This window comes from Elephantulus edwardii, unplaced genomic scaffold, assembly GCF_000299155.1.
Source record: "Elephantulus edwardii isolate Elephantulus edwardi_28Jun2011 unplaced genomic scaffold, EleEdw1.0 scaffold00026, whole genome shotgun sequence".
NCBI classification, from domain to species: Eukaryota; Metazoa; Chordata; class Mammalia; order Macroscelidea; family Macroscelididae; genus Elephantulus; species Elephantulus edwardii.
This window is the reverse complement of record NW_006399776.1, coordinates 10,161,223-10,184,021: the sequence shown is the minus strand read 5'-3', so window position 1 is coordinate 10,184,021 and position 22,799 is coordinate 10,161,223. Positions and strand designations below refer to the sequence as shown.

The 22,799-nt window shown below is 40.1% G+C and overlaps 1 protein-coding gene across 1 annotated transcript in view; it reads left to right on the top strand.

Moving 5' to 3' along the window:
- The first annotated feature begins 7,030 nt into the window (after positions 1-7,030).
- Positions 7,031-22,799, top strand: part of LOC102877462 (transmembrane and coiled-coil domain-containing protein 5A-like) — a 16,111-nt gene continuing 342 nt past the window's right edge. Inside the window, exons 1-8 of the mRNA XM_006883229.1 lie at positions 7,031-7,068; positions 8,398-8,547; positions 13,116-13,239; positions 13,857-13,907; positions 15,416-15,487; positions 20,395-20,451; positions 20,987-21,046; positions 22,111-22,175. Of these exons, the coding sequence (XP_006883291.1) occupies positions 7,031-7,068; positions 8,398-8,547; positions 13,116-13,239; positions 13,857-13,907; positions 15,416-15,487; positions 20,395-20,451; positions 20,987-21,046; positions 22,111-22,175 (617 nt within the window). The remainder of the gene's footprint in view (positions 7,069-8,397; positions 8,548-13,115; positions 13,240-13,856; positions 13,908-15,415; positions 15,488-20,394; positions 20,452-20,986; positions 21,047-22,110; positions 22,176-22,799) is intronic.

The window sequence follows — 22,799 nt, the reverse complement described above, 5'->3', positions numbered from 1 at the left end:
ATCAAGCAGAGTTGTGTCATCTGCATAACATAGGTTATTTATGAGTCTTCCTCCAATCATGATGTCACACTCCTCCTCATAGAGTCCAGCCTCCCAGATGACCTGTTCTATATATAGATTGAAAAGGTATTGAAATAGGAAACATCCCTGGCATACACACCCTTCCTGTTTTGAACTATGTAGTGTTTCTTTACTATGACACTGATGTGTCAAATGCATTAATGGCTGGTTACCTAATGTGGATGCAGAATAGAGTGGAGCTCCCCAATAAAAACAAGCTTGGAAGGAGGTGTGGCATGTACTTCCATAATAGCTTGCCTCTGGAACCCCTATGAACCTGGAGAGAGGATGAAAGGCAACCAAGCGTCAAGGACTCTCCTTCATAGGGCCACTATGAGTTGCCTGTGATTCGACGGCACTTAACAACAACAAGTGTTTCATTGCTCTGTTTTGATGACTGTCTCCTGATCCAAGGATAGGTTTCACATAAGTAAAATCAAGTGTTCTGGGATTCCCATTCTTTTCAGAGTTAGCCACAGTTTGTTGTGATCTACATAGTCAAATTGACATATTTCAGCTAACAGATGCTGCCATGGATGTGCTCACCAAGTTGTGCCAAGAAATCTGGAGAACAACAACTTGGCCAACTGACTGGAAGAGATCTATATTTGTTCCCATTCCAAAGAAGGGTGATCCAACAGAGTGTGGAAACTGTAGAACAATATCATTGATTTCACATGCAAGCAAGATTCTACTGAAGATTATCCAAAAAGGACTGGAACAGCACAGAAGCAGAGAACTGCCGGAAGTCCAGGCTGGGTTTAGAAGGGCTCGTGGTACTAGGGATATTTTAGCTGATGTTAGATGGATCTTAGCTGAAAGCAGAGAATACCAGAAGAATGTCTATCTGTGTTTCATTGATTGTGCAAAGGCGTTTGACTGTGTGGATCATTACAAACTGTGGCTGACTCTGAGAAGAATGGAAATCCCAGATCATTTAATTGTGCTAATGCAAAATCTATACTTGGACCAAGAGGCAGTCGTCAGAACAGAGCAGGGTAACACTGCATGGTTCAAAATTGGTATGCCAGGGATGTGTCCTATCCCCATACCTTTTCAACCTGTATGCAGAGCAGATTATCCAAGAGGCTGGGCTCTAGATAAGGAGAAGTGTGGCATCAGAATTGGTGGAAGATCTATTAACAATCTGCGTTATGCAGATGACACAACACTGCTTGCTGAAACTGAGGAGGACCTCATGCACTTACTGCAGAGGGTCAAGAACTACAGTCTTCAGTATGGAACCGAAGACAAAGATTCTCACCACTGGGCCAATTGACAGCATCCGGAAGGATGGTGAAGAGATTGAGATTGTTCACAGCTTCAGTTTGCTCGGCTCCACAGTCAACACTCTTGGCACCAGCAGCCAGGAAATCAAAAAACGTATTGCGATGGGAAAGCCTGCTGTTAGGGACCTCTCTAAAGTACTCAAGAGCAATGGTGTCTCTCTGGAGACTAAGGTGTGCCTGATACAGGCCATGGTCTTTGCAATCACTTGTTATGCATCAGAGAGCTGGACAATGACTAGGGAGGATAGAAGGAGAATTGACGCCTTTGAGCTGTGGTGCTGGAGAAGAGTATTGAATGTACCCTGGACTGCCAAGAAAACAAACAGATTTTCATCCTAGAAAGGGTTAAACCAGGCTGCTCCTTGGAGGCAAGGATTCTGGGGCTTCGTCTGACCTACTTTGGACATGTTGTAAGGAGAGACAGGTCCTTGGAGAGGGACATCATGCTTGGGAGGGTGGAGGGTCAGCGCACAGGGGAAGACCCTCTATGAGGTGGATTGATTCAGTGACTGGGGTAATCAGGATGGGTGTGTCAGAGGCAATGTGATTGGCACAGGATAGAGTAGGGTTTAGGGTTGTTGTACATAGGGTCTCTTTGAGTCGCAAACGACTCGACGGCACATAACAACAACAACAACAACATAGTCAAATGCCTTTGCATAGTCAATGAAACACAGATAGGCATTACTCTGGTACTCTTTGCTTCCAGCCAAGGTCGATCTAACATTTGCTATAATATCTTTAGGACCACGACCTCTTCTAAACCCAGCCTGGACATCTTTCAGTTCTCTGTTGATGTACTGTTCAGTCATGTTTGTATAATTTTCAGGAGAAGCATGATTGTATATGATATTAAAGATATTGTTCATAAATTTTTGCACTTTGTTGGGTCACCTTCCTTTGGAGTTGGAACAAATATAAATCTCTTTCAGTCAGTTGGTCAGCTGGTTGTCCTCCACATTTCTTGGCACTACTTAGTGAGCACATCCAGGGCTGCATCTGTTTGTCGAAATATGGCAATTGATATGCCATCAATTCCTGGGTCCTGGTTTTTTGCCAGTTCTTTCAGAGCAGCTTGAACTTCTTTCTTCACCACAGGTTCTTAATTATTTGTTGTTTCATGAAATTCTTCTGTGTCAGCCAATTCCTTTTGGTACAGTGACTTTATATACTCCTTCCATCTTCTTTTAATGCTTCCTGGATCATTTAATATTCTGCCTAAAGCATCCTTAAGTATTGCGCCTCGAGGCTTAGATTTGTTCTTCAGTTCCTTCAGCTTAAGAAATGCTGAGTGAGCGAGTTCAGCTCATTTGTTTTTCTGACTCCAGCTCTTTGCACATTTCATTATAATACTTTGCTTCCCACAGTGCCCTTTGAAATCTTCTGTTCAGCTCCTTAATTTATTTCCTCCCTTTTCTTTGGCTTCTTGGAGCTCTAGTGCAAATTCAGTCTCTTCTGACATTCATCTTGATCTTCTCTTCCTCCTCTGTGTTTGTAATGACCCTTTGCACTCTTCCTGGATGATAGTCTTGATATCCTCCCACAGCTCATCTGGTGCTTCACTCACTGATGTTCAAGGCCTCAAACCTGTTCCTCCAGTGGGATAGACTTACGGTCAAATTTTGGTTCCTGTGGATTTCATTTTCTTTAAATTCAGCTTGAATTTGCATATGAGTTATTGTTGATTTGTTCAACAACCAGCACCTGGCCTTGTTTTCACAGTCGATATTGCGCTTCTCCAGTGATTCTTTCCACAGATGTAATAGATCTGATTCCTATGACTACTATCTGGTGAAATCTACGTGTATATCTGTGTTTGTTTCTCATATAAAATATTTGCAATGAATAAATCATTGATTGTACAGAATTCTATCATCCTATCTCCAACTTCATTTCTGTCACCAAGTCCATGTTTTCCAACTACTGATCCTTCTTCTCTGTTCCCAACTTTTGCATTCCAGTCACCCATTACTATTAATACATCTTGATTGCATGTTAGATGGATCTCTGACTGCAAACGTTGGTAGAAATCTTCCATTTCCTCCTCTTTGGCTCTGTTTGTTGGTGCCTATATTTGAATGCTAGTGGTATTCACTTGACTTCCTTGTATGGGATGGATATTATCCTGTCTCTCACAATATTGTATTTCAAGATGGATCTAGAAATGGACTTTTTAACTATGAAAGCAAAGCCATTCTGTCCTCACTTTTCATTAAAGAGTAAGATATAACAATATATTTTTTTTCTATCACACTGTAGATGGATAGGCAGTCAATATACAAAGGATAGAGGAAAATATATTAACATGCAGAGAGTTTTTGTTTGAGGAAAGATCCTTGAACTTTCATTTTCTTTTTTTATTATTGTTATAAAGCAACGATATAATAACTTTTCTTAAAGTGTTCTTAGAAACATTTTAAAGAAAGCATAAAAATAACTTGTATCAATTGAAAGCACATAGTTTGTGGATATTAAATTTTATTAAAACCAAATTTTTTTACTTGACATGTCATTTGGTAAAAAAAAAAATAGTTGGGTCAAAGAACAATACTAATTACTGGCAATATCCTCTTTCTAATTTATTTTTTCTTTTATATTCCAGCTTTATCCTGACTTGTGCTTCTGCTTTTGAGAAAACTGAGAATGGGAATGGGGAGGAGAGAAGATAGGTTCTGAAATACAATTCAAAGGAGCCCAAAGTTTGTGTCAAAATAGTTACTAAGAATTGATCAGGACAAAGGAAATTATCCCACTTGATTGTGCATTTTAAAAACCATTACTGAAAATGAAGTTCCAGAGTCTGGCCTGGTCATGACCCTTGAAACCAGACTCATTTCTAGAATATTCCCAAAGCACTTGCTAAAATGAAGTATGGGAGAGTGAGGAGAGCATAAGGGATAGCTGTCTCTGAGGCCATGGAAGGGGCCAGAATTCCTGGAAGCTTCTCCTGACAGTTCCTGCCCTGGGCCTGTTCCTAGGGAGAAAAGGAGCAAGGGCCCAGCATATGAACTGTCTAATTGGAACAAGAGAAGGTGTTTTCACAGTCTCCTTCATATACACAGCGGCATTCCCTGAGTAACAGAGCAAAATGTGAAAAGACTAGTGCATAGGACAGGGTAGGATAGGACACAGAGAGGTCAACAAGGGAAAACAGCTGTTGTGTTAATCAAGCCATGAGGAATGCTTATATCAAAGGCCTTAATTTGCCCCTGAGGTCCCGTTTTTACCTTGATTTAGCAATTCCCACAGATAGCAATCTGTTGTTCTGATCCCACAGAAGGTCCCAAACTTGTGGATCTGTTCTACCAACTTGCCTTTGGTAGGCCCTCAAGGAGAAAAGGTCCCCAGAAAAGTGAGCTTTATTTTTATCCCAGTCGAAGTCCTTATCCAATCCATTAATAGTTAAGATAACCTTGGTCCAGGGCATTTCCTGAAGAAGCTATAACCAGCTGGGGTTAATGAACTCTCCCTACCATTAATTTCTGGGAGAGGCCATTGGCCTGAATTGTTACTTAATTACTCTTCTGTGTACAGCTTCATAAAGCAATGAAATGCCTTCTTTCAGGAAGAAAGGAGATGGTAATGGGGGTCATCAGAGGCCATTAATTTTACAAATAGTTTGTTAGAAACTACAGTATGTTACAAAGTCGCTTTGGCCCACAAATCAACGGAACATGGTCCTTATTAGTAGAGATCCCTAACTTCACAGGTCTCTGTGGCTCACACATGCCCGAAGTTCCATATATAGTATGCACCATAGGCTCAGAAAACACGCAGGTGTGCACAACTTTATTCTTTATCTACTCTTATCTTCCCTTCTATCTCTAATTCCTAAAATTGCCAGGTGGAGCCAACTCAAAATAGCCTCTAACATTTAAAAAAATTCTTCCAGGTCATTTCTTATTCTTTCAGAGATTCACCTTCTAAATAGCTTTCTTCTTTTCCAGCATAATGGCAGGTGCACAGAAAAGCTGATTATCCTTAAAGCATTGACAGAGGAACGTGGAAGCCTTCCTACACTTGGGTGCAGGTAATCCACTGACGTTGATCACAGGCATCACACATGAAAGGAGGGAGGGTCAGCACAGGAGAGGAAGACCCCGGATGAGACAGACTGATGAAGCGACTCGAGCAAAGATGGCAATTGTGTCACAGACGGTGAAATTGGCTCAGGATTCAAGGCTATTGGCAGGGTTCAAGGCTATTTTTCTTAGGCTTGCTATGAGTTATAGTTGACTCGAGGACATGACAACAACACATGTGGGTGATTTTATCAATGTTCATTAAACATTTGAATAGGTGGGTGGCTACCTATTATGCATAATAGGATCAGTCTGCTGGCCATAGAACTCAAATTTTCTATTAATAGCAAAGCCTGGGCAAGAAAGGAGCCCAAAGAAACAAGAGAGAAACTCCTACCACCAACCCAGACATTGTCCAGAAATAGAATCTGTTGGGCCTGCTTCAGCCAAAGAGCAGGCTTGGCGGTGAAATGAGTATGTCCATTTAGGATGTCTGTGCACATGATGAGTATTTTTGCTACCCACTCTACTGTGACATGCTGCCCCACCCGCCCTATGTCAGTAACAGAAGGTTCTGAGACTCTATTGGCTGGTTCCCCCTGGGTAATAATTAGACTCTTCAAAAACTATCTGACTTGTTCAGGATCAGGAAGACCAGAAACACTATAAAGGAGGTAGAGTATTGTTGAAGAAATGGAGAAAGAGAAAATGAAGGAGCAGAAAGAACCAAATAGCTTCTTTCTCCCAGGTTTTTCTGATCCCTATTTAATCTCTCTCTGGTGGTCTGGTTGCAGGTAGATTTACTGCCAACCCAAAGGCAGGTGATTTAAATCCACCAGTTGCTCCATAGGAGAAAGATGAGCAATCTACTCCTGTGTCATTTTACAGCCTCTGAAAAACCACTGGAGGCTCAGCTATGAGTCGGTTTCTGACTCGACTGCAATAAACAACAGTCTTTACAATTCAAATGAGGAGAGAGTTAATGTGCTCTGCTGCTAAATAAAATGGTTGGAGGTTCGAGTCTGCCAGAAGTGGCTTAAAAGAAAGGCTTATTAAGAGCACATCAGGGGGAAAGAGCCTACTTTCAAAAACCAGCCCCTGAAAACTCAATAGAGCGGAGATGTACTCTGGCACGCATGGGACTAACAACTGACTCAACAACAGCTGGCTTGGTTTTTGTTTATTCAATACTGAAGATGCTAATTTCTGGAAATTATTAGAGACATCAAACCAGACAGTAGAGATAATACTTTTCAAGGCTTTTATCCATTTCCATTCACCTCTACAGGACCTTAAGGAAAGCAACTAGGCCTAGAGCAAATACTTTAGGAACATTAGTATCCTCTATTTTTCTATATTTTCTTGTATAAATGTCCAAAGACCTCTGGGTGGTGAACAATCTCTGAATAGATCATCTATCAGGAAATAGATTGAATTTCCAGAATTATCCCTGTATCCTCACTGTACCCTACTGAGACATAATAAAAGCTGGGCAAAGCATCAGAGAATCAAGTTTCATCATGGATAGAATTGAGAGTTAGAGGGAAGGAATCACTCCTTACCTGTTAGAACTCTTGGCTAGTTACTCTATGTTTTACAAGTGGGCCTATTTTCTCAAGTCATCAGATGTATCTCTGCTGGTATTATAGGGAATCTATAATGGAAAGCTACACAGAAGAAGAGCAACTAGATGACGAGTAAGTAATCATGAGTATGCAAAGTCAAATCCAGGAACAAGTTTATGAAGCAAATGATGTCTTCTATTAATATCTTCCTACATTTTTTGGTTTTTGTCTCTATTTCCACACTTACCCATCCTCTAATGTATCCTACCTGCAGCAGCCCCTGCCCCCCTGAAATGATTGTTGTTATATGACATTGAGTCAGAATCTTTTCATATCTGACCCTACAGTGGGTTTTCTCCTGTGGAGCCACCGGTGGATTTGAACTGACTGCCTTGGGGTTAGCTGTACAACACCTTCCCACTAAGCCACCAGAGCTCCCTCCTGAAATGATAGCCACTGTAAATTCCCTACACTGGACAATGCTTCTAAAGTAGGGTTTTATTTTTCTGAGATCATTCCTCATTCCTACCCAAAAGTCCCTTTGCCCTCTATCCTACCTGCAATTAATTCTTTCAAAGACAGACTAATTAATTTATTCACCTAAGGAAAAGAAAATTCCATCACGTGCCAGGTGTTCATTATAAATTCTCTAGAGTGGCTACTTTTTTTATTCACATTTCCTTAAGAGAGAAGATCTTTGCATTCTTGAAAGCAAATATCCAGCACATCCCTGTATGTTTTCAATGAAATGACGCTCATGGAAGAATTTTCTAACAGGCAAGTGGAGCATTCTGGGATGAGAAGGAGGAAAGACCAAAGCCCTCCTGCACAGTTGTGAAGGGAGCTCTTGGGGCACAGTCTATAGAGAGCTGCACTGCTAACCCAAAGGCAGAATACCCCCAAATCCACCAAAAGCCTGGGAAGAAGGGCCATCTTCTTTCACCACATCCAGCCTCAGAAGCCTGCGGGGCTGGTCATGTATGCATCAGTTCCAACTCAAGGGCAATGGAGGGTTTTGAGCACAGTTGTAAACCCTTGTGACTGCACAAAGCCAGGCCCAGGCATAAATGACATGCCAGGTGTCTCGGGTAAAAATACCAGGTGGGCAAACTGTATCATATGAGTAAGTTTTCTATTTTACCTAAGATTGCCAAATTTAACCATTATCTCTAACACAAGAAAGCTGAAGTTTCTGATGAAAATATTACTATTATTATTTGAGTAGTTTATAAGGCAGAACCTATGAAATGTCTCTCTTGAGATAGAGTGGAGAATATTTAAACCAAGTGAAAAACATTATTATGAAATATAATTTTATTATGAACCCTTCTTAATAAATAGTGTGCTTTTCTTTAAAGGGCCAAGTTAATGAACTATATGTCTTCTAGAAATCCTATTAGTCCATTGGTTATTGCTCTTAAGATAACCAGTCCATGTTCACATTGGGATCTGAGTTTACAGGTCAGAGAAAGTGGAGATCTTAAAACTGGCACAATCAAAGAAAAATATTAATAGTTTGAACATAGACCTTGAAAAGGATATGCAGAGGATAGATGAAGCAAATCAGGAACTTCTTCTCAAAATCCAAAAGAAAGAAGATGAGATTCAGTGGTGAGTGTTGGGGTTTCATGAGCGAAATTTCTTATCTAAAAGGAGGGGTGCAGGGAAAGAGGAGGGGGGGAAAGGAGGGGGGAAAGCAGACTTTTTACCTGTTATAAATACTTACATATTGTATAGCAAAAGATACTTTTCTTCTTGGGAATTTTTGTATAGCCAGAAATAGTAAATTTTCCATATACTTCTAGAACACTGAATATTTGCAGATTATTTCAAAGGGCAGCTTCAGAAGACAAAGCAAACAAAGCAAAGTATCATACTAGAAGTATCATGCAAAGAGCTAGAGTTGGAGAATAAAAAGGGTTCGCTCAGCATTTCTCAAGTTGAAAGACTTGAAAAAACAAATTCAAGTCTACAGTTGCATTACTGAGAAGTGCTATGGGAAAAATCTTGAATGATCCAGGAAGCATCAAAAGAAAATGGAGGGAAAACACAGAATCCCTGAACCAAAAAAAAATAATTGATTGATTCTTTTTGAAACAATTTCAAATATTTAAGGAGATTGTTGTTGCATGCCATTGAGTTGCTTATGACTCATAGCATCCCTATGTACAACAGTTCTGAAACCTGTTCTATCCTGAGCCAAATTCATTGTCTCTGAGACACCTACCCCCATTACCCCAGTCACTGAGTCAATCCATCTCATCCAAGGTCTTCCACTCTTGAATTGTCCCTCCACATTTCCAAGCATGAAGTTGCTCTCAAGGACTGGTCCCTCCTTGCAACATGTCCAAAATATGTGAGACAGAGCTTCAAAATTCTTGCCTCCAAGGGGCAGCCTGATTTCACCCTCTCTAGCACAGATATGTTTGTTCTCTTGGCATGTCCATGGCATGTTCAATACTCTTCTCCAGCAGCACAACTCAAAGACATCAATTCTTCTATCATCCTTAGACACTGTCCAGCTCTTTATGCATAGCAAGTAATTGCAAAGACCATGACTTAGATCTCAGTCTCTGAACTAACATCATTGCTCTTCAGTACTCTAGAGAGGTCCCTGACAGCAGATTTTCCCCAATTCAGCTCATCTTTTGATTTCCTGGTTGCTGGTACAAAGAGTATTGCTTGTGGAACCAAGCAAGCTGAAGCTGTTAACAGTCTCAGTCTCTTCTCTATCATGATGCTTCCCATTGGCCCAGTGGTGAGAAACCTTGTTTTCTTGATGGTGAGCTTCAAACCATATTGAACACTCTGCAGTCCTTGACCTTCTGCAGCAAATGCCCCAGGTACTCCTCAGTTTCAGCAAGCAAGGTTGTATCATCTACATGATATAGGTCATTGGTGAGTCTTCCTCCAATCCTAATGCCACATTCCTCCTCATAAAGTCCAGCCTCCCAAATGATTTATTCCACATATAGATTGAAAAGGTATGGAGATAGGCTGCATCTATGGTATACAGCTTGAACCATGAAGTGTTTCCTTGTTCTGTTCTGACATCTGTCTCCTGGTCCGAGTATAGGTTTCACATAAGCACAATCAAGTGTTCTGGGATTCCCATTCCAGTTGGGTTTTTATATTCTTCAGTAGGATCTCACTTGCATTTGATAATAATAATATTGATCAATGATTCCCATACACTATTGGATCACCTTATTCTTGAATGGGAATAAATATGGATCTTTTCCAGTCAATTGACCAGGTAATTGTCCTCCAGATTTCTTGGCACAATCTGGTGAGCATGTCCAGGGAAGCATCTGTTTGTTAAAATATGTCAATTTGTATGCCATCAATTCCTGAGACCTTGTTTTTTGCCAATTCCTTCAGAGCAGCTTGAACTTCCTCTTTCATTATCATAGGCTCTTGATCATATGTTGTTTCATGAAATTCTTCTGTGTCAGCCAGTTGGTATAGTGACTCTGTGTACTCCTTCCATCTTTTGATGCTTCCTAAGTCATTCAACATTCTTCCCAGTGCACCCTGAAGTATTGCAACTTGAGTCTTGAGTTTGTTCCTCAGTTCTGTCAGCTTAAGATATGTCGAGCAAGTTTGGCCCTTTTGATTTTTCCAACTCTAGTACTTTGTCTTCTAGAGCTGACCTTTGATATCTTCTGTTCAGCTTCTTCTTTATTTTTTTTTTCTTTGTTTTGGCTTCTTAGAGCTCTAGTGCAATATTCAGAGTCTCTTCTATATCCATCTTTGTCTTTTCTCCTTTCTCCCATTTGTAGATCCATCTTGAAATACAATGTTGTGAGTGACAGGATAATATCCATACACATACAAGAAAGACTTGTAAATAACACTATCATTCAAATGAACAACCAAAGAGGAGGAAGTAGATTACTTCTACCAACTGTTAAAATTGGAAATCATGTGCAACAATGAATAACTGGTAACCCTAAGTCTCTGTAAATTTTCATTAAAATTAATAAAAAATAAATAAATTGGAAATTGTTGACCATGAAACCAAGATGCATTCGTAGTAATGAGTGACTGGAATGCAAAAGTTGGGCACAGGGAAGAAATAGTTAGAAAGCATAGACTTGGTGACAAAAATGAGGCTGGAGACAGAAATATAGAGTTATGTGCACTGACTTATTCATTGCAGATATGTTTTCTAAGAAACACAAATGGTGACTATACACATGGACCTCACCTGATGGCCTACAGGAATCAAATTGATTACATGTGGCCGGGGGGGGGGGAATCACTGGAAAATCTTAATCGGCTGTGAAGACTAGGCCAGGTGCTGATTGTATAACAGATCATCAACTACTCATACACAAGTTCAAACTGAAGCTAAAGAAAATAAAATCAAATCCACAAGAACCTAACCTTGAGTCTTTCCCTCCTAAATATAAAAACCATCTCAGGAACAGGCTTGAGGTCTTGACTGCTAATGAGTGAAGACCAGATGAGCTGTGGGAGGATATCAAGAATATCAATTTCTGGAAGTAGCATGTGATAAAAAGCCAAGGGTGATGAGATAAGTTCAAGTTTCATTTAAGGTGTTGACAAGAAATAAGGCCCCAGGAATCAATGGGATACCAATTCAAGCATTCCAATAACAGGTACAGCCACAGACATGCTCACAATTCTGTGCTAGGAGGTTTGGAAGACAGCTACCTGATTGACTGGAGTTGATCCATATATCATATATGTTCCCATTGCCAAGATAGGTGATCCAACAGAATGTGGTAATTATCAAACAATATCATTGCTATCAAATGCAAGCAAAATATTGCTAAAGATCATACAAAAATGACTAGGATAGTACCTTGACAAGAGAACTACAAGTAGTTCAAGCTTTAAAGTTTAGAGAAGGGTTTAGGGTTTAGAGAAGCTTAACTTTAGGAAGGAGAATGTGGCACCAGGATTGGAGGAAGACTCATCAACAATCTGCATTACACAGATAACACAACTTTGCTTGCTGAAAGCAAAAAGGACTTGAGGCACTTGCTGCAAAAGATGAAGGACAACAGCCGTCAATATAAATTACATCTTAACATCAAGAAAACAAAAATCCTTACCACTGGGCCAACAGACAACAACATCAAGAGAGATGGAGAAAGGATTGTAATTTTCAACTATTTCATCTTACTTGAATCCACAATCAACACCTTTAGTACCAGAAGTCAGGAGATCAGGAGACATATAACTTTGGAAAAGTCTGCTGTCAGGGACCTCTCCAAAGTCCTGAAGAGCAGTGACATCCATTTAAAGACTAAGGTGTGCTTGATGGGCAGTTTCCTCCAGTGACTGACTGCTTCTGAAAACTCGCTGGAGGTTCAGCTATGGATCAGTTCCAACTTAACACACTCAACAACAACAACAACAACAACAACAACAATCCTTATGGGAACAAACGAAACCAAAACTTCTCAAATAAATAATTACAAAATAGAAAGAAAACAAGTCTAAGGTATGCTTGAGTCAAACCATGGTCTTTCCAATCACTTGCTTTATATCTGAGAGTTGAACAATGAATAAGGATGACAGAAAAATAATTAATGCCTTTGAACTATGATGTTGGATAAGAGCACCGAATATCTCATGGACTGCCAAAAGAACAAACAAAGATGTGTTGGAGTAAGTGCAACTAAAGTGCTCCATAAAGTCAAGGATGGTGAAGTTTGATCTCACATATTTCAGGCATATTGTTAGGAGAGGCTATTCTTTGGGGGGGAAAAGGCCATTATGACTGAAAGGTCAGGGCTTGGTGAAAGAGAGAAAGCCACTCAGTGAAATGGGTTGATATACAGTGACAGTGGCAATGGGATCTGCTGTGTCAGGTATGGTAAAGATGGTGCAAGATAGGGCAGGGTTCAGATGTGTTGTTCATAGAGTCACTATGAGTCATATTCGTCTTGACAGCACCTACCAATAACAGGTATTTACCTGAGTTGAAACACTGTCAAATCTGTCTTGGGACCCAGGTAGCTCTTACTTTCCCTATCTTTAGGTGATTCTGATCCTATGGATTTGGAAAAGGCAGTTTTCCAATGTGAAGTTCATCGGTGGGTTTTTTTTGTTGGGTTTTTTTTTTTTTTACTTCATAATATGTGTCTTATCAGTTCTGAAACTGCCTATCGCAGTCCTCATGTGAGTGTTCTTATACCACCCAGGCTGGAAAATGAGCTCACACAGACAAGAGACCAGGCTGAGGATAAAGAATGGGAGAAGGAAAACTGTGTTGCCATTGAAGGGGAAAGAGCCTTAGAAGAACTGGAAGAAGAAACAGTCAGACTCGTAAGGGAGAAGCTGGGAAGAGTCATTTGATAGGTTTCATTCCTCATCTGTCCTTCAGCAACTGTCAGATAAGCAGTTTCCCCATTCTTAATATAAAGAATGTTGTTCATAGCCATTGGATTGGAACCAACTCACAGCCGACCCTCCAGCAGGTTTTCTCAGTGGCTAGAAATCTCATGAAAGAAGACTGTCCATCATTCTCCCAAGGAGTAATTGGTAGATTCCAACTGCTTGCCTTTGGACTAGCAGCACAACTCCTTACCCACTAGGCCGCAAGAGCTCCCTAAGTATAAAGCATGTGTTGTGTGTACTTGCTGTTGTTAAATAATAGTCAACTGAAAAGACATGATAGAAAATCAGTGCATGAAAGGGGACACTGAGAGCACAGGGTTTCTTGGGCAATATTTAATATTATAAGGGCCAATAGGAGAGTATGTCAAACCCTGTTATGTTAATGTTTATGTATTGAGATCAGACTCATCTGACAGTTTATCACCTGAAAAATATACAAGGAAGGTAGAGTTACTGCCAGGAAAGCATCGATGGGGCAAGATGGAGAACAACTGATAAACACATAGGACTATAGCATTAAGGAGACTGTCTCTTTTTCTTCACAGGAAGAGAAGAATGAAACACTGGCCCATAATATAGTAGAACTTAAAAGACAGGTGAGACAGGGGTTTTGTGTCCTCCAAGGTCTTCCTTTCAAGCCCCTTGATCACAAAAGAATCCATGTCAGAGAGCTTGGCGTGGGTGCAGCACAACTCCCTACATCCTACTCCTGAAGCTAAGGTTCATTACCTAACTGCAGCAGGATGACTCTGCCAGTGTGAAATGAAAGGAGTCAATGGGTGGTTAGTAATCCCTGGAATGTTTGAGCTCATATAGTAAGATAACAGGTGCCTTAATAGACAGTATTCAAGTAAGCTAGAGTTACTGCAGGGAAAATGTCACTGCCAGCAACCAGAGAGCATGCATTGTTCATGAGATGTTCACTCTGTCATAAGAAAACAGATTCCGACAGACAACTGACTTAACCACCACCTGTAGGATGAGAAGTCACTCTCATTTTCCACCAGACACACACACACACACGTTTCATTCCCAGGAGGCTTTTGACACTGTCTAGAGGGAGCTCTGGTGACCTAGTGGCAAGAAACTCCCCAGCAATCCTGAAGGCACACAGTTCAAATCCACTAGGTGCTCCGAGAGAAAGATGAGCATTCTCCTCCCACGTGATTTATTGCCTCTGAAGACCCTCCAGAGGGTTAGCCGTGGGTCAGTTCTGCCTTGATGGTACCCAACAACAAACTCCCTCCCTAAAATACAGTGAGTTCTCACATAACTCACTATTCCCTGGGCATGAGCCTAGTAACCCAACACACTAGGCATCAGCCTTGTAATCCAACATAAATTAGAGTTTAGCTGGTAACCCAAAGGTGGTTTACTACTGAAGTCACTAGTGATTCTGCAAGAGGAAGAAGGGCAATCTCCTCCTCTGCTATTTCAGTCTCCAAAAGCCGGCTGAAGGGTCAACTCTGAGTTGGTTCTACTTCAACAGCAATGAGCTGAGTTATGGTTGAGTTGATTTTAGCTTAATGGCCAAGATTAGTGTTTCCATACAGTTGATCCAACAGAGTCATCAAGGGACCACCTACTGGTATCACTTGTCAAGGCCATAGATACTATCCCCACAGGCTAGCAAATATCTTTGTCTTATGTATTTTTGTTGTTGTTATGTGCCATCAAGTCACCTGCAACTCAGAGTGACCCTTTATACAACGGTTCTGAACTCTGCTCTATCCTGTGCCAACCTTATCGTCTCTGACACACCCACCTCCATTACCCTAGTCACTGAGTCAATCCATCTCATCCAGGGTCTTCCTCTCCTGCGCTGTCTCTCCACCCTCCCAAACATGACGTCCCTCTCCAACGACTGGTCCCTCCTTGCAATATGCCCAAAGCATGTCAGGTGGAGCTTCAGAATTCTTGCCTCTGAGGAGCAGCCTGGTCTCACCTTCCCAAGGATGAACTTGTTTGTTCTTCTAGCAATCCATGATATATTCAATACTCTCTCCAGCATCACAATTCAATTCTCCTTATATCATCCCTCATGTCTTACGTATATGTTTATTTAATAAATTTTTATAGGACATGTATTTTTTTCTCAAACTAGATTACAAGAAGAATAAATAAAGCACTCAAGAATGCACAAGTCAGTCTAGATAAAACTCCAGAAGACTCAAAGGTAAAGGAAAAGCAGCATTAAATGGCTTTGGGATAAGTGACTAAAAAGTTAGGAAATAAGTCTTCAAAGTGGAAACAACTGTCAGTGTTGTAATTCATTCTTTCTAGGTGGTTTGTGGTTTTGTGGGTGTGTTGTTTTGTGAGGTTTTTTGATAGGGGTTTTCCCCCCATTCTAATCCTTTATTTAATCTTAAAATGGCTGTTTCTTTTTTTTATTCATTGTTACACACTTTCTTCCCACCTCCTTCCAGCTCACCCCACAATGCACCCCTTCTTCCAGATTATACATATAATGCATAATCTTATATTCCTTTTGGACAGTCATTTTGTCCTATTTGTTCTAATACAGTGTTCATTGTCTATCCACTATTTTCCCATTCCTTCCCCAATGCTCTCATGTCTGTCCTATTTTATAACAGCAGTGTTATGCAGTATTTGTCCTTTCATGACTGAGATATTTCACTCAGTATAATGTTCTCACACCCTCTCCCTCATGTGTGTAATGTTTTACTATTTTATTGTTTTTCAGTGCTGCATAGTATATAATTGTGTTAATGCACCATAGTTTTTCTATCCATACCTTACACAACACACACACACACACACAAATCAGGTGGATCAGGAACCTAGAAGTAATACCAAAGACTATAAAATTCATCAAAGAAAAGCTAGGAAGAACTTTAGAAACCCTTATTCACAGCATGAAGAGTCTCCCAAGCACAATGAAAAACCTACAATCAGGAGAGAATAAATAGATGAATGAGTCCTTCTAAGGATTAAATCTCTATGCAGACCAAAAACTTCTCCAACAGCGTAAGAAGAAAACCCATAGACTAGGGAAAAATATTTGGCAATGATATACTTGATAAGGGACCTTATATCTAAAATGTATAGACTACTTCAGCACCTCAAAAAGAAAAACAGCCCACTCAAAAAATGGCACAGGACATTAATAGACACTTCGCAAAAGAAGACATTCAGATGGCAAATGAAGACATGAAAAAAATATTCAAACTCCCTGGCTATTAGAGAGATATAAATCAAAACAACTATGAGATATCATCTCACCCAGCAACAATAGCAGAGTTCAACAGGGTGGCAAACAACAAATACTGGAGAGGTTGTGGAGAGACTGCAAATCTTATTCACTGCTGGTGGGAATGGAAGGCAGTCTCACACTTTCTCAAAAGGTTGGAAACAGATTTACCATTTGGCTCAGCAGTTCCACTACTGTGAATATACCCTAAAGAAACTTAAGGCACAACTCAAAAATCAGATATATGCTCACCCATGTTTACTGATGCATTATTCACAATAGCAAAGAGATTGAAGCAACCCATTTGCCTTATTCTCTCTGGTTTTAACCCAGAACAATGTTAAGCCTTGTCCTGAGGTACTAGATTTTCTTCAACCCTTAATGAGGAATTTCACCTCAAAGTTATATTCTCTCTTCAATCAGGAAGAGTAGGATTCAAAACCATATAATGCATTAAGTTTCTAGTTTACATTCTGGCTCCAGCACTTGGTATATAAAGCTTGACAATTAAACCAATCTTTCCCAGCCTCAATTTGAGGATTAAAGGAGACTGTGCATATGAAATATTCTTTTTTCTTTTGATAGCTGATATCTTGGGAAGTCACATAATATCTAAGTGCTTTCTGGAAAGTCTGGTTGCAGAATATACATGTATTCATAGAGACAGAACTAGGATTTATAAGCCTAATGTGTGCTGGGCACTCTATACTCTCTGCTATTGGCTCAAAACCAGAAAAGGTGTTACTCAAGTATATAGTGAACTCTGCCTGCTAAGCAAGAAGCCCTGGCAGCACAATATTTAATTGCTCAGCCGATAATCAAAAGGTTGGTGGTTCAAATTCACTTAGTGACACCACAGGAGAAAAACCTAGAGTTCTGCTCCTATAAGGATTATTGTTGTTATGTGCTGTTAAGTTGGAACTGACTCAGCTGACCCTCCAGCAGGTTTTCAGAGACTATAAATGGCACAAGAGAAGACCTTTCTCTCACGGAACAGCTGGTAGGTTCAAACTACCTGCCTTTGGGTTGGCATTGCAGCTTTTTATCACCAGGCCACAGAGCTTCCTATAAAGATTACCACCTAGAAAACTGTTCTACTCTGTCACACTGGGTTGATATGAGTGAAAAATTGATTCATCAACACCAAATAACTACAAACTGCTAGGCATATCATACCATGCTTTGCATTTCTCTAAGAATCTGGGGCCAAACATTTTATCTGATGCAAATTGCAAGCTAAAAATTGGAACACTGTTTTTATTCAGAGTAGGTGACATTTTCCACACTTCCTGTAAAGTTACCTCTTTGCCTTATGTAAGGCATTCTACATCTCCCACTGTGCTATGTACATGAACCCTCTGAGAATACAAACATGCCGGAAATAGAAAATGAATGAGTCTAGATTTGTTCCTCCATTTTCCACTAACCAATTTAGGGGTGGTGGATGCAAAAGTAGGAAGTTTAAGGACACCACCTGAGACTGTTTGACAATGTAAATTTAAAAACTTAACTGGATAGGGAAAATAAAGTGTGGACCCTTGTGTGCACACTGGAAGAAATTGGAGTTAAGACTAAAAAGGGTTTTAAAGAGCCTTGACTATCCTTTTCATATGATTTTAGTGATCAGAAAAGTCTTTTTTCTCCTCTCTAGAATCCCTTCTTCTTCCTATAAGAGCTTTTCCTGACAGTAAATCCAGTCAGAATCTATGATTGGCTGTGCTGACTTGGTCAGGTGATAGATACTTGGAGTCTCAGGCATTTGTCAAAGCAGTGACCACTACCCACTTTCCTAACAGCAGTCAGATCGACCCTAATGAGTTCTGGAGTATTATAATCCTTTAAACAATGTCCTACTGGTCATAAACAGACACTGTACCATTGCTTCTGTTCCTCTGACAGGCTAGTGAACAGTTCAATAGTTAAGTGGAATGTCTGTTTCAACTTGTGACTCAGACTATTGGCTTGAAATTCTAGCCCTTAGCACATTTGGCTGGCGGGCCCTGAAGGCAATTAATTAGAGGAGAAAGAAACTGTGAGAATGTAAAGAAACTGTTAGGAGAATCTAGATGTGTTATAATGGAAACTAGATGAAAGTAAGAACAACAGAACTGAAAAGCAGAGCAGTGATGCAGTCAACTCCACCTCCAGATGGATTTCTAACGCATCCATTAGGGAGCGCTGATGACCTAGGCCAGAGAAAATTGTGCTGCTAATCCAAAGGCTACTCATCCCTGACGGTTCGAATCCACCAGCCACTCCATTGGGAAATATGGGCCAGATCCTCCCATGCGATTTACAGCTTCAGAAATCCACTGAGGGCTCAGCTATGAGTCATTTCTGCCTCGATGGCAATGAGTCTAAATCTTTGAATCTGACTACAATTACTACAAAACACCACAACATCTCTCACCTGGGCAACTGCACTCACCCCTAAGCAATTTCCCTGCTTTTGATCTTCCACCTAAAAAATCCATTTTCCGCACATAGAGGAGACTTTAAAAACAGATTTAATTTATAACTCTGCTGCTTCAGTTCCTCCCTTAACTTTTGATTGTAATTAGAATGTTAAACAATCAATTCAAAAAAATATTTCTTTACTAGAAGCTACAGCCTGTTGCTTTTGAGGCAATTACACCTCATAGTGATTCTGTTGTTGTTCTGTACCATAGAGCCGGAATCGACTCATTCCTGATCCTCCAGTGGGTTCTCAGAGGTAATAAATCACACAGGAGGAGGATGCCTATCTTCTTCCCAATAAGCAGCTGATGGATTTGAACTATCTGCCTTGAAGTTGGCAGTGTAACTCCTTACCACTAAGCCAATGGATGAAATCTACAGAACTGTTCTATAGCAATTCCAAGGCTGTAATCTTTACAGAAGCAGACTACCACATCTTTCTCTCATGGAGCAGACTAAAGAGTTCTGACAATTGACCTGTCAGTATCTGAACACTTCAGCAATGCACCACCTGGGCTCTTTTGAAAGTAAAAAGCCCCATATAATCTATCCTGCCCACCAGTCTACTCTGTGCTGTAACCATACAATCTCTGACATGGCAAATCTCTGCTACCTGCCCCCTAGTCACAACCCTTTCCCCCATTTCTGCTTGAAATACATTCCTTCCATATTATTTATCATTTAGATTATAATTCAGATCTAGTTTCTTCAGACAGAATTCCTTCAATCATCTGCATTAGCTCTTATACATTTACCACTATCACTCACTTTCCATCACGTTGTTGTTGTTGTTGTTGGATCCTATCAAGTCAGAACCAACTGATAGCTGACCTTCTGGCAGGTTTTCAGGGGCAATAAATTCAAAGGAGATTCCCATTCTTCTCCTGCAGAGCCGCTGGTGTTTTCAAACCATGTCCCTCCTAGCATGTATCATGTCATGTCAACTAACTTTATATCTCTCAAATAGAAAGTCAACTCTAAGAGGGCGGGACGAAAGTCTATGTCGTCCCATTCACCTCTGTATCCCAGTACCTGGCACCGAAACCAACACTTAAGAGGATTTCAACAACTATTGAAGAGCGGGAGGGAAGAAAAGGGGGAAAGCGGAGTAGCAAAAGAGTGGATTCTAACAATAAATAAATAAAAGAAAGAAGAAGAATGAAGTTTTCCAATTTAACTGAAAAAATAAATTTACTTATCAAAAGAAACTGCTAAGAGAAGGAAGCTGAGACGTTTGGAAGTGGAGGTAGGATATGGTGACTACGAAGGAGTCTGGATGCCAGCGAGCAGCCTGCGGAGGAGAAAGCCGGCTGGTTTGGCTCCTCCGTCTGAAATCATGGTGTTGATGCTCTACCATGACTGTTGAGTCTGAGGTGAAATTCTGCACTGTTAACTGCCTCCTCTCTTTTCTACAGGTTAGGTTACAACAGCTGGAAGCATCCTGTGCAGATCAAGAGAGAAAAATGACCGAGGTAAACATAGTAGCTTCTTCAAATTATACTTCTCTACCTCAAAAAGGAAACTTGGTCCTTGGTCACTCAACTTAGTGTTGCTATTAGGTGTCATCAAGTCAAATACCCCTTATAGTGACACTATGAACATATTGACTCTATGAACATAATGACTATGAACATAGTGGCCCTGTGAACATCAGATCAAAAACTTGCTCTGTCATGTGCCAGTCATAATCAGGGTCAGCTCTAAGAACATTATGGGGGTGGAGAGGAGAAGCAGAAAAGAAAGACTGTCTCCTCTTTGACCTTTTTTATAGATTATATTCTATAATCTGTACTCTCCTACACATTAGTAGCTATCCTCCTCCCAACCTCTCCCAAATAATTCACATTTACACTGTAAAAGACTATTACAGCATGTTTAAGCCTCAAAAAATAAGTTTGAAAATTTTTGTTTAAAATTAGTTCATTTTCAAATGCACTTTTTGCCCAGCAATGTTAGGGTCCAGGACATAAAAGGGGAGAAATTTAAGCCCAAACTTTGGCTTCCCAGGTAATGAAGGAGTATGCATTTGTGATTCAACTCTGTGAAGATCAGGCCCTCTGCATAAAGGTACAGCCTCTTGGAAAAGGGATAGTGACTATTTTAACAATATACAAAATTAAACAGAACCTGTTTCTAAGAGTATTATCTTGAATAATTTTTATGAAGGAACTTTAAGGCTATCAACACTTGTTTCTTAGTTTCTTAGAACCACCATAACGTAATACAGTGAACTGAAGAAGAACAAGAACTTGATGAGATAGCCTTGTTTTTTTGGGCCTTGTACGTTTTTCACCTTTGGTGGGTAGCAGTCTTAGTACATTCCTATCACTCAGTTTAATGGAAAATATTTGAGTTGTTCTTATCAGACAGGTTTCTACCTTAAATGGGTTCTGGTTTTCACAGGTATTAATGTATCACAAACTAGGTAGCATATAAGAACAGAATTTATTGCCTCATAATTCTGGAGGCTGGGAGTTCAAGTCATAAAGAAGTTTGTAGGCTCTGCAAGAAAAACCAGCCCATTCTTTCTCCTGGTTTCTGTGACTCCAGACAGTCATTGGCTTAGGGATGCAGTGTTTCATGGTAGCCTACCTTTCTTTCCTATCTGTTTCTTTCCTCTCCTCTTTCATAAGGACACTAGTCATACAGGATTAGGTATACCCTACTCCAGTGTAACTTCATGTCATCCTCACTGATAACTTCTCCAAACAGGTCACATTCTCAGGTACCAGAAGTTAGAACTTCAACAAATTTAGCACTGGAGCTGAGGTGGAAGGAAGGCAGAGGACACAATTACCCCTGTAACAATACCTCACCTCCAACATGTCTCTTATTCTTCAATTCCCTGAAAATTACAGCTATGGGCTCCCAATGTCTGTGCTCCTAAATAAATAATGATTAACTGGCTCTCCTCCTATTTATAACTCTAATTACCCCCTCAAATCCCACCCCGCAGTGAAATTGAGTGAGATATCAGTAGAAGTGGTGAATGGGGAATAGTGAAAGGAAAATGGCAATGGGAAGATTGAATGCTTATATTTGAATGTAATAATAACTGCTTATTTTTACTTTTTCAAAACCCACAAAGCTTCTAATTAATAACTACACTTTTTTTTTCTTTCTCTTTGAAGAAATACCAGGAAACTTTGAGGAAAATAGAAGAAGAGCTAGAGACTCGGTTCCTTGAGAGAGAAGTGTGAGCTTTGGCAAACAAAGGAACATCCTGGTTTTAGTGGTAACTCCGTTCTCAGCCTGAGTGAGAGTAAACATTTCTCAGATCAATTCCTATTTGGAATTGAGCAAGCCCCAATGCCACATGTCTACTTTCCTCTCTGAGTGACCTGGTTGACCTCAGATTGAGCAGACCAATTTCACTATTCCGGCCCTGCTACCATCATTCTTAAAAGATAGCAGAAATACACAAAAGTATAACTATTGATTATTGTTGTGTATTATCAAATTGGAACATCCTTACAGCTGACCCTCCAGTGGGTTTTCAGAGGCATAAAGTTTAAACGAGTGGTCACTCACTTGATAATTAGGGTATTTTTTATATTCCACACAAAAGGCCTTAATATTAGTAGTAGTATCCCACTTCCATTATACAGGAACCCAACCATACAAGACAGATAAGAAAATAGTATCTAGGCAGATAGGAAAATAATATGACAATGATATTGTAAGATTCTGAACTGTGCACTATTTTCAACACAATAAAAATTAAGACAACAATGCAAGGGGGGAATCTCAAAGAAAAATATTCCCTCAGTTTGTCAAATGAGTCTAAATGATGAGAAATCAAACCCAAAAACCTCACTTC